General features: G+C 48.6%; 1 protein-coding gene across 1 annotated transcript; it reads left to right on the forward strand.

Moving 5' to 3' along the window:
* The first annotated feature begins 1212 nt into the window (after positions 1 to 1212).
* On the forward strand, positions 1213 to 2039 carry LOC143363559 (uncharacterized). The gene has a single exon (XM_076804126.1). The coding sequence runs from the start codon at positions 1224 to 1226 to the stop codon at positions 2037 to 2039; it is 816 nt and encodes a 271-aa protein (XP_076660241.1). The 5' UTR covers positions 1213 to 1223.
* The last annotated feature ends 11166 nt before the right edge of the window (positions 2040 to 13205 follow it).

Genomic DNA, 13205 nt, shown 5'->3' on the forward strand with positions numbered 1-13205 from the left:
GGTCTCGCATGCCTGGCCTCAACTGCCCCGATTGCTGCTTCTCGCGGCCTACTTATCCTTCCCACCGCTCACTTCCACTCGCGAGCAGCCGGCTCGTCGCGGCGGCCACCTCGCGGCCGCGACGGGAGGCTGTGCTCGGCCGCGGTCTCGGCGCGCTCGCTGGGAGTGGGGCGGTGGGAGGCGCGGTGTTAGGCGGGGAAGTCGCGGGCCTTCTATATACCCGTTACAAAGTTATCCTCGTATTTGGACAAGAGTAAATTGCGCGTCGTACGAGGCGAATTTGCACATCTTTCCGACAGCGATTTCAATCTTTTAACGAGAAAAGGTCGTACGATAAACTAAAAGAGGAGCGATTGCCGCCGCGCGAAGCATTTTACAATCGGTTATGTACCAGCGAGATATCGGACACCGATTATCTTCACGCGAATACGGTTTGGTCTCGTTTCGCTATAAAGACGTTGGGACAGTACAGCGATTTGTATTTAAAATTGGACGTACTGTTGCTGGCAGATGTTTTTGAAAATTTCCGCGAAGACTGTCTCGAGAACTATAAACTCGATCCAGCGCATTATTACACGCTCCCCGGTTTCGCGTGGGACGTGATGTTAAAAATGACAAAGATCGAACTGGAGCTGTTCACCGACGTGGACATGCTATTGTTCGTGGAGCGTGGAATACGCGGTGGACTGAGTCAATGTTCTCACAGGTATGCGCGTGCCAATAACAAGTATTTACCGACGTACGATTCGAGCGAGCCGTCCACCTATCTAATGTATTTCGACGTTAATAATTTATACGGTTGGGCCATGTCGCAACCTCTGCCACACCGCGGTTTTCGCTGGGTGGACGAACGGGCGCATATAGATAATTTTAACGTTGAATCTATTCCAATCGACAGTCCCGTAGGATACATTTTGCATGTGGATTTAGAGTATCCGCGCGAAATTCATGACGCTCACGCGGATCTTCCGTTTTGCCCGAGTCACGACAAGGCGACGGCCGGCTCGAGTCAAAGGAAGTTGCTGGCAACGCTTCGCGATAAGGAGCGATACGTTCTGCATTATCGATATCTGCAGCAAAGTTTGCGACACAGTTTGAAATTAGGGAAAATTTATCGAATTTTAGAGTTTCGACAGTCTCGATGGCTGTGCAGCTACATCGATTTGAACACTAAATTACCCACCAACGCGAACAACGATTTTTCAAAAAATTTGTTCAAGCTAATGAATAACGCGGTGTTCGGAAAGACTATGGAGAACGTTCGGAATCACGCGATCGTGAAATTACTCTCTCGGTGGGACGGTCGACACGGTGTCGAACGATTGATAGCTAGACCGAATTTTCACAGTTGCACGGTGTTCTCGGAGGATTTCGTTGCGATTCAACTGAAAAAAACGAATATTAAATTTTATAAACCCGTATACATAGGCATGTCCGTATTGGATATATCTAAATGCTGTTTGTACGACTTTCATTATGGCTATATGTATCCAAATTTAAAAGAAAACTGTAAGATTTTCTACACGGACACGGACAGCTTGATATACGAGATCGTTTGCGACGACGCGTACGAGCTGTTGAAACGCGATATCAATCGATACGACACGGGCAATTATGCTGAGAACAACGTGTACGGCGTTCCGATCGCGAACAAAAAGATGCTGGGTTTGATGAAGGACGAGAACGGTGGCAAAATTATGACGGAATTCGTAATACTTCGCTCGAAAATGTACGCGACTCGCGTGCGTGACAGCGAGGACGCGTGCTGTGAAACCAAAAAGATAAAAGGCATTAGAACGAATGCCACGGCTAGGGATATAAGTTTCAAAGACTATATCGAGTGCCTTCATAATTATACGGAGAAAAGTGTTAGCAATAATCGTATAATGTCCGTACAGCATCAGGTGTATTCGGTATCCGAAATGAAATTGGCGCTGAGTCCGTACGACGATAAACGATACATTTGCAATAATTTGATCAATACTCTTCCTTGGGGTCATTATAGTATCAACGATGACGTTGATTTCCTACGAAAATAGGAAGTGGTGAAACTATTAGCACGAAGGTCGTTGCAACTGCATTCTGATTGGAGGAGGGGGACAACTTCCTTTTGAAAAAGGAAGCGGTGAAGCCGCTAGCGAGAAGACCGTTGCAACTGTAGAAATATCAATTATTTTTATCGGTTAAGGAAGTGATAAGGCGATTAAGGTATTGTACAAAACGAGGTGTTTCGAGCGTTACGTTTCAGAAAGTATCACACCCGCGGAGCAGTACATAGTCACGATGCGTCGCAACCAACCGAGCATGGACGAGACGAGAGCCGCCATAGTGGCGAAAAGGCGAAGAAACGTAGTGTAAGTATAGTGAAGATAAAACAGAAAAAAATGAATACGTTCAACTTTTTAAAAATATAAAATTGATTGCAGGATTTTTCCACGATCGTCGCGGACACTGCTACCACCACCACCACCACCACAATCATCACAGTCCTCGTTGGTGACGAAAGGTTCACCAGGTACGAGGATTCTCACCCGAAGATATTCGCTTGCCGGAAATTACTTTAAATGGCTGGAAATTGGCGTGTGCGTCAACGTGGATATTGCTACCGAACTGGTTATTGGAGATAACCGAGGAAACGAAATTGTGATCCCTCAGAACGCATTGATGGAGCTGATGCGTACAAAGGGGTGTTTGAACAACATGCTGTCATCGGCGAAAAACGTGGCACAGCAACAACAACAACAAGAAGAAGAAGAACAATATGTAAAGATCGGCGAAAATTTAACATTACGTTGCAACGAGACGCATGTGTCTCGTCGCGAGTCATTCTGTACCTTAGCCCGCACCAATCACCGGTGCGGGATAGCCGTGCGCCAATCCGCGGAATCCAGCCCGAGCGCGGACCAATCGCAGTGTGCCGAAGATTCGCGAACGAGCACACGAGGTCCGCGTTCGGGCTATAAAGATCGCGACGGAACCAGCCGAAGCCGGAGTTGGTCTGGAGCAGCTCTCGGGTGAACACCCGGGCCCAGATCCTCTCGCAGCCGCGCCAACTCGTGCTAGCCGCGGTTTACGATCGGGCAAACACGACGAGGCGCTGGAATCGGCAGAGCGTAAGTGGGTTTACGTCCCCTACGCGAAACCGAGACCGCGACCAGGATTCTGGGAGGCAGTCGTTCACCGGCCTGCTCTTTTCAGAGCACCGAGGATACGACACTCCGGACCGTCATCCCCACCACCTGGACCTGTTCCCGCGTCCCGCTCTCCCCTCGGGGATCCAGCGTCGCGCTCCGCACGTTAGTCGTCGATCGGCCGCAGCAGCGAGCGGAGCTCGCCTCTCGGTATACTACCGGAGACGAGCGCCCTCGCCGGTTTCGGGCCGTAGGCATTAGGTTTACGTCTGTGCCTACGTGCTCGAGCCGCGGCCGGGCGGAGGCGACGGGTGGGGGGTTCCGCGGATTCCTAACCCTCTCCTCTCCGCGCCCGCGTGCCTAGCCACCAGGAAACGAAGCCGATCCACTCTCGTTCGCTGGGCAGCGGTGCAGATACCACCTCGAGGATCGGGAGAGCTCGGGGCCGCGCCGAGAACGCCCGACTCAGGACCGCGTTAGCGAGCACGGCTCACCCGCGCTCCCCGCGCACCGCGTTCTCGATACACACCGCGACCGTAACCGAACCGCGCCGAGAGCGCCCGACTCAGGACCGCGTTAGCGAGCACGGCTAACCCGCGCTCCCCGCGCACCGCGTTCTCGATACACACCGCGACCGTAACCGAACCGCGCCGAGAGCGCCCGACTCAGGACCGCGTTAGCGAGCACGGCTCACCCGCGCTCCCCGCGCACCGCGTTCTCGATACACACCGCGACCGTACCCGAACCGCGCCGAGGACGTCCGACGGCAGGCACCGATCCCGCGAGCGCGTCTCGCCCGCGTCGAATATTTCCCGCGTACGAACACGACCGAAGACCGTGCCGGCGTCCCGCGGTTACGATAGGCTAGTTCTCGTAAATAATTAACATAAGATACTCGCGTCGGAATCCACCGTTACGGTCTATTCATTTTTGGTTGTTAGGCCACCGGCAATCAGCAGCTCACCGCCGGACCGTCTGGGAATCCAGGCGGATAAGCCGCATACCACGTCACGGTGCCTTTTATATTTAATCAAGCCTAGTATTCTTTTGTTTCTCTAAACCACGTCTTTTCGATCAATAAATCAGTTTTGTTTTCACCAATACGGCCTGAGTTATTAGACCACTTCCTTCTCCCTCTCCGCCGAACCCTGGTCGCTGAGCGAATCTAGGGGAGGGACCGCGCGCCTCGCTCGCGCCTCCACGCAAGCGAGACGCGACCGTTACAACGTATAGTGGACCTTGACGGGACGTATCTCATAAAATTATCGAGTCTAACAGTAGCATTGTACGTGACTGAGAACACCATGCAGAATTTGTATAATCTGGAGTTTTGCGTGCAAAATATGTATACGCGGTTATTAGACCAAGTTCTCATGGTCATAGAAAAATTCGTAAATTTTGCTGTTGCGGCGCAAACCGTCCCCGTCCGGAACCAATCTTTCGATCGGAGTTCGCTGATCGAGTGCGAACTGGTGGCTTTTTGCGTGGACGCGATCGAAGCGCATAGGTGGAATTAAATAATTTTAGAAAATATTGTGTGTGTGTGTGTGCGCGCGCGCGATGTTTTATTTCCATGCAACGTTTCATCGTGGTACGACGAAAAATGGTGGGATGTTTGATTTTCTGGCATAACGCGTTGAATCTATAAACGCATAGCGGTTTACCCGTGTATTCTGGAATAAACTAGAATCAATTCTAGTTTATTCCAGAACACACGAGTAAACCTCTGTGTTAATAGATTCAACGCGTCGTGTTGAGAAAATCGAACATCCTGTCATATTTCGAAAAAGCGAGAGATGTTTTTCCATGCAACGTTTCGGCAACGGACGTTGAAAAGAGGTTATACGTTTAAAAGCGAGTCGGATCGGCTACGTTAAAAATCACAGTCAGATAAACTTTCGAGGATTTGATTTAAATCGTTGAACACTCCAAATCTCGACTTGAAAGAAATTGCGGATGTCGGTAAATTACAACATTTTGAAGACGGTATGAACAATATGCAAGTATCAGTCAAAAAATATATTGATATTAGAAACAATAGAAAGCTTGCATATAAAACCATGAGTCTGGTTGGTTATATGGAATGAGTGATGGGGCCCATCAGTAATTTCGCGTAGCCAATCCGACTCACGGCTTTATGCAAGCTTTCTATTGGCTGTAACGTCAATATATTCTTTAACGAATACTCGTATATTGTCCATACTCCTCTTCTAGATGCAGGAATTTGCCGGCATTCGTAAATTCTTACAAGTTGGTTTTGGAGCGTTCGACGATCTAATCCAATCCTCGAAAGTTTCATCCATCTGTGTTTTAACATAACCGATCCAACTCACTTTTTAATATGACCTCTTTTCAACGTCCGTTGCGGAAAAACATGCATGATTTCGCGCGCAACGTGTATTCCTTCAAATTTAAATAATGTATGTGTGAGATGATGTTTTTTCTCATAAATAAAACTATTGTCTTTTTCATATGTCTCAATAATTATTTTTATTCGATAAGATAATTTTTATACAAGCAGTTTCAGATGATTTTTCGAACGATATTCGTCAATGGGTTGTACTCCACGATGCAGTCGTGTATTATCAAACAGTAGGCGGTCGTTGATGGATGGACATCGGCTCGACATTCGAATTCGATTCGTACATCGATCGTGGCGTTTTTAAGCGCTTCGTTTTGACGGGAACAATCGAGAACGACGAGCGGGGCATACTTTAGAAAATTCGCGACGTCGAGTAGCGCTTCGTCGTTTCCATAGTACGATTCTTGTAATTTCGCATACATATCGTAGAGCAACGCGTATTTACCTTTCTCGAAATCGATGTTTAAATCATCGATAGGTTTCCGAGTTCAAGTAAAGTCGAATATTGGCTAACTGACAATGATCGAATCGCGTAACCGTTTTCATTAAGCTGTTCCGTCGATCGGTTTGCAAAGCGAATATCACGTATCGCGGTTTTTCCATTTGCGGAGCTGTTTTTATCGCTCATGTATGCTTCGTGGTTGCTTGCAGTAGAGGATACTCGTACAGATCCCATTGTCATGCCAAGCTCATGCCGATCGACCTGTCACTGTCTAGGATACGTAACATTGATAGTTTATGTATTTCGTCCAGCGTGACGTGTGGCATTCGCCATTGAATTTTGTACAGATCTAGAACGGGCTTCGCGTTGTCGGAAGAGCCGTGCAACGCGTTCGCGTCGGTACGCGAGCGTATCAGAATCAACTCGTGTCGAGCATTTATTACGACGCGTTTGTAGTCTTCGCAGAAGCCCAATAACATGCTCATAGGTACGCAAAAATTGAAATTGATCGCCGCCGTGGCCGTGGCCGTTGGCTTCGGATCGTCGTTGCCGTACAACCACCCTGCATTGGAAAACGCGTTGCTTCTCGTCTTGGACAGACTCGCATAATTCTTCAGGGTCGTGGTTGTACCAGGATTTCTGGACCGATCGATTTCCACTCCGTTCAATTCGTAGCGTATTTCCTCGAACATGAACGGGACGACATTGTTGTCGAGACTCGCCGTGTCGATGCGAGATTCTCCGGTCGGTAATTCGAGTTTTCCTGGTAAACTAAGTTTTCCCTCGACGTATAAGAAGCTTCTGCAGAGAAGCGTGTACAGATCTTGCTGTTGAATAGGTATCCTTATCTCATCGTTGTTTCCGAACGTTGTGTTGGCATAGGGATTGTACGTGTGCAGCTCGATCTTCGTTATACGATTGTCAAAGATCGGTGCTTTGGAGATGCCCAAAATGTCCTCGAACATGGTTCTCTCTGCCTCACTCACTGTTTAACGACGAATCCCAAAGATCGTAGATACCGTGCGTTCTCCGCGGTTAATTTCTTGCGAATCGACGCGTTTTCCTTCAAGATTAGTTTCCTACGAATCGATGCGCTCTCGTCCTCGTTCAACGTGTGAAATGCCGTATTGTTATGAATTAGCATTGCTTCGTCGAACGTGTAGTCGCACCGTGATTTCTTCGCCTCGAAAATCAATCAAACGTCCGGTTTGGTCAACTATACGAATCGTTAAATCGTCGATTACTCGCGCGACGATCGGAAGGTAAATGACTCGCGCGGGCGTTTCCGATAATTTATACCCCGGCGGTACCTGAGGCGCGAACTCGTGTATCGTGTGAACGAGTTTGCCATTGTCGTACCATCCGGTGGTTACGTTGCATTCCATTCGAATGATATTCACGTTGACAATGTTCACGGGAGCGTCCGACGTGTGCCACGCGTTCGGCGATAGAACGCGGTTCGTGGAAAATCCTAGGATGGATCCTACGTTGCGAGGCTTCTCGAAATTTATCCGATACCTACTAACGATTTCGCTTTTCATGGTATTGTTGTTCGCCCGTAGTATCAGCGGATATTCGTTATCGGGGGACGATTCGCTGACATTTTTGGGAGGACGAGGATATCGCGCGCGTATCTCGCGTCTCAGGTACTCGTTGATCGCCTCTAATTCGTACGAACCGACCGGAATAACGATCTCCTCGTCCTTCTCGCCAAAGTAGAATCGATTGTTCCCGATGTTGGCGCTGATGTTCGGTATCGTGTAATAAGTTTGCAAGTTGAGCAATCCCAGCTCGTACTCGCCGTTGCTCAGATCTATGGGGGGAAAGTACTTGGACGACAATGTGCTGCTTCTTCCCGACAACGTGAACGTAAGCGACTTTTTCCCATCCATCGGATGTGGCGGCGGCGGCGGCGGAGAGGAGTTCGAGGAAATTTAAGTTTCTCGAAGAAATTTCACGCACAATTGTCCACACCGGCTTTCGTCGTAGTTCTGAAAACGTTCGTGATTATACGAGATCGTCGCGTTCGATCCGAAGTAACTAATCAACTCGATCGGCGGACGAAGATTGCCAAAACTATCGAAATAGTCGACGCGCGAGCCGCGTTTCACGTACGCGACCCAATGCGTTCCCGGCCCGCGACTATCGTCAAGATTAACGATACCTCGCTCGTTTATCCAAGGTCGCGTCGGTAAATTGTCGCGCATGAAAACTCCACGAAAATGTGGCAATGCTTTACAGATGGCGGTTAATTCGATATCTGTCGTTGTCGCGTCGTCTTTCTTAGAGTTTTTTTTTTCTTAGCTCTCCTCAAGTCTTTCCCATGCCTGTACGGTGCGAGACGCACCCCGCGACCCTCCATGGCGCGATTGTGTCGCCGGGCTTCCTCCAATTGTTTCTTCGCGGTTTTCGCGGCGTTTATCGCTTTGACTACCCCCGCAGCGCCACCTGTTAATGCTCCTATAGCCGAAAAAGCGTGCAACAGCAGCGGTAGAAAACCACCGCGTTTGGCGGTCGGGAGAATTCGCATTTTCTTGTTCTGCTTCTGCTTCTTCTCCTGCCGTCGTCTCCGCTGTCCCCTCAGACCCATACCTAATTTCGTTTTAGCTTTCATGGCGGTCAACACGGCGGCCGCGGCGACTTTTTCTCCGAACCTCGCGTCTTTGGTCGCTATACGCTGGAGCGCTCGATCCGCTAAAACGTTATCTGCCGCGTGACGATCGTCGAGATCTTTGCGCCGCGAATACGCTACGTCGTGTTCGCGACAGGCCGCATCCAAAGGATTGACTCCCCTATCGCCGCGGGCTAATCGCTTACGCAGTTTCGTACCAGGACCGCAGAACTGATAACCGGGGATGTGCAATTCGATCGGCAACGCGTCTACAGCTCTGTTGAAGAGTCCCTTGCCCGCAGTAGTAGTACACGGACGACGTTTCGCACGCATAGACTATTTTCCAGTCCCACCTTTAAAAATAGATTTTTTCGCAGGGAGGGAGGGGAACAACCACTGATACCGAAGGCGTTCGTGCTCTGGTATAAATACTACACGCCCCTCCCCTCCATCAAATTGATCGGAGTATGCGTTTCGTGAGACAATCTTTAAATATTCGTGTTGTTCCAACGTGTCACGGCGAGCTTGCCGACGACGACGACGACGAGACGATGAGAAAACATGGCTCGTTGCTACCTCGCGACGTACGATGCGTGATAAGCGGACCATCGGGATGCGGTAAAACGAACGTTATGATCAGCCTGCTCGAGAGCGCGAACGGACTACGATTCGCGAATGTTTACGTGTACTCGAAATCGTTGAATCAGCCAAAGTATCGATACTTGGACAAACTGTTCTCGTCCATGGGGGAGGACATCGGCTACTTCGCTTTCGCCGACAACGCCGATGTAATCCCTCCCGCGGAGGCGCTGCCCAATTCGATATTCATCTTCGACGACGTGGCATGCGACGAACAGGATATAATGAGAGAGTATTTCGCGATGGGTAGACATTCTCGCGTCGATTGCTTCTACCTGGGTCAGTCGTACGCGAGAATACCTAAACATTTGATTCGCGACAACGCCAATTTGTTGATTCTGTTCAAACAAGATGTTACGAACCTGCAACACGTTCATCGGGATCACGTAAACACCGATATGTCGTTCGAAACGTTCTGCGCGTTGTGCGCGAATTGCTGGCGAAAAAAGTATGGATTTCTCGTAATAGATAAAGACAGTCCTGTGAACGGTGGTTGTTATAGACGCGGATTTAACGAGTTTGTCGTATTGTAACGCTCGCAGTTGCTCGGTAAGAGTCGAGAAAGTTGCATCGTGTGTGCTGATTGTAAATCTCTCTCTCTCTCTGGAGAACGATATGTCCTCGAAGGACGGTGCGAACAAGAAGCAACGAGCTTCGATCGTGAAAGAAATAGCAAAGACCGGTGATATTATACGTAAAAAGTATCGTGCGTTGAAACTTGGAAAAATGGCCACCGAGACGAATTTGCAAACGACTTTACGGCCAATCGTTGAACCGTTGAAACAGCTGGTACAAAATACTGCTCCTACTACTACAGAATCAACCGATGATGCGCTCTCGAGTATCATGGAAACACCTGCAACCGCGAAAAAACGAGGACATGAATTAAATAAGAAGAAGGGGAAGAAGGGGTCGAAGAAGAAGAGAACGAGCGACGAAGCTGATTTAACGCCACTACCACTGAGACATCCGAAGAAAAAAATTAGTTTTTTCGAGGAGGATGATGATGATGATGATGATGAAGATGTTAACGAAGATGAAGATGAGCCGATGGTACAGCAGCAGCAGCAGCAGCAGCATATCTTCGAGTCGCCCGCAACGAGCGCGGTATCTTTGGAATCGTCGATGCGTAATATTTTTGAGGATCCTGAAACTCATCGGGAGGAAAGCGAACATCTGTCCGAGAATCTCGGACCTTTGGCGCGTGAATACTTGCATCAATTTTTTACCGGGCCGACGAAAAATTCCGACAGCGTGTACGGAGTGTATCTCCGAGATGACAAACTGATGCTCGGAAATAGCACGTTCGATGTGAACAGTAATGACGATATCATCGTTAACGGGGTAAAGTATCGAGGAACTCGCGGTCTTTACGAATTGATATTCAATAGAATACCCGATGAGAGGCTGTACACCGAGGACGATAAGAAAGCTTACAAAAGAATTCTCATTATCACGCATGCGCACCGGCGGGGGAATCAGATAATGGGGAACAAAGGCTACAAGTATAAAAAGATTATAGGACCAATGTTTTCGAGGTCGCAAAGCGGAAGGGGAATGAAAGTTCCAACTCGTATGCGTGTGACCAACAATCCGATCGATTACGTGCATTGGGACGATCCGAACGAGCTCGTCGATCGTCTGAAATTGTTAACGTCTTCGACGAGTGCCGGCCATTCCGGTCACAACAACGAAGTAATGTCGATAATCGAAGAACTTCGCGAAGCCGGTATAATTATAAATTAACGCGTAGGCGCGCTCGTCGAATCAGTGGCGAGTGAAATGTCCGCTGCATGGTTACGACTCGTACGGGAAAAATGTCTATCGACAAATTTGGCATGACGTTTCGCGAAGCGAACAAACGCGACGCGACGAACGTTCATTCGATTTTCTATCCAGCGTTTAAAAGTTTCGTGCGCGACAACGCTATATGTTTGAACAACGATGTTGGCGGGGGTGGCGTTAAATCGTACGATGCGAAAGGTGGGCGGATCGGACGCGTTGCGGAGCCCCGTGCGAACGACCACGCGACTACCAAATCGTACGTCGACCTCGTTTCGAAACGGGACAACGAAGAAATCGCGTCCTCGCTTAAGAAATATGTAATGAGTCATACGATCTATGACAATGGACATGCAGGAGCATTTAATGCTGAAAAGAAAAGCATTCAGAACGTTGGCCCGCCGCTAAATCTGAACGACGCCGCCAACAAATCGTACGTCGACTCAGGCATCCTAAAAACCATGCTGGCGGTTCAGAAGGACGCCATATACATAGTGAAAAGATGGAATAAACGTAGTGGGAATTATGATAACTACTTCGATGCCAAGCGTTGTCGCATATGCTACTTGAGTGAACCCCTAAACAATGAGGATGCGACTAGCAAAGTATACGTGGATACGCTCAACGCGAGCCTAAAGTCCGAGATCCTTGGAAAAATGGTGGAAGAGCTGAAAACCGTTGAAGAGACAACAAAGTCTGAAATACAGACTGAGATACACGATAGCGTTCAACGCGATATCGAAAAACTGTCGGAAGAGCTGAAAACCGCTGAAGAAACGTTAAAGTCTGAAATACAGACTAAGATACATGGCGTTCGACACGATGTTAACTCAAATATGAGATTATACGATTCCAGCATCGATGAGATCAACGCGAAAATCGATAATTTGGATGCGTTGCAAACGCAAATGAGGGAAACCTTGAAGCAGAAAATAAAAGACGAGGTGAACGACATGGTCGAGGATCGACTGACAAATTTCGGAATAAGCTTACAGGAGAGAATTAAAAAATTAATCCGCGAACATACCGATCAGCTTTGAGAGAGAGTACCGTACCTGTACCTGTACCTGTACCTGTACCTGTACCTGTACTATCCGTATTATCGATACGATAGCATTCGTTGCTAAAATGACATCAATCGTACCAACCTTGAAAATCTGTTTCTAAAAAACGGTGGAATGGTACAGTTGTACCAACATTGAAAATCTACCTATTTTTAAAAATGATGTCATCTTCTCCCCACCACAACTTTTAAAATTATGATTTCCGAATATAAAAATCCCGCTTCGCGAGAATCGTGTCATTGCGTGCGCGTTCACGGTCTTTGAAAAGGATCTACTCTCAATCGTTCGAACAGTAACAGTCATCATGGTGAATCCGAAAGCGGCGGGGACAACGGATCGAATTTTCGATCGCGAGAAAGACGATTCTATCGCGGCGACACCGACGCACGAGGATAACAGTGGCGGTGGCGGCGAGCGTAAAGCCATTCAGTTCGACCGAAACTTTGGGGAAATCATAAATTCGCTCAGTCGACGCATCCTGAACAGAGAAGACTCGTACTTCGACGCCGAGTCTCGACCCATAGAAAATCTGAAAGCTCCTGCCAAGAGAAACGATGCTGCGACGAAGGGCTATGCGGACTATCTCGTCGACAAGAAAGCGATAACACGTACCGGCGGTATCGATGAATTTTTCGATGCGAAGCATCTGCGTATCGGAAATACCGGAACACCGATCGCCGTCAACGACTCGGCGACGAAACTGTATGTCGACGCGTGCATCGATTTGGTGAAAACCGCGCTCGCAAACGAATTCCGCCAGAACGTCAAGGACGAGATCGATCGTATTCGTAAAAATCTAGCTCTCGATATCGGGAAACGCATCCTCAATGAGTTGAAGGATATCGAGAAACGTGTGAAACAGCATGAAGAGAAGCTGAACAAGCTCGAGGAGGAAGGAGAAGATAAAATGGAGATATCTTTTAATTATCACACGTACTGTCGCGATAAATTTATCGAAATCGAGGACAATTTGGTAGTGCGACGAAACGGCGAAATCCGCGTTCCGTCGCGAGCTCGCACAACGGACCCTAGTGCGAGCCAATCCGCAACCGTCCCGAGCGCGAACCAATCACAGCGCGCCGCCGCTTCGCGAACATTTCGCGAGACGGCGCGCTCCTCGTAGTCCGCGCTTTCTCCATAAATACCGGAGCAAACCGCGTTTAGACCGGAGTTG

Source organism: Halictus rubicundus, unplaced genomic scaffold (assembly GCF_050948215.1).
Source record: "Halictus rubicundus isolate RS-2024b unplaced genomic scaffold, iyHalRubi1_principal scaffold0059, whole genome shotgun sequence".
Lineage (NCBI taxonomy): Eukaryota > Metazoa > Arthropoda > Insecta > Hymenoptera > Halictidae > Halictus > Halictus rubicundus.

Excerpts from the sequence above, each read along its gene's own strand:
- LOC143363559 (XM_076804126.1), top strand. The coding sequence starts at position 1,224 with ATGAATAACGCGGTGTTCGGAAAGACTATGGAGAACGTTCGGAATCAC.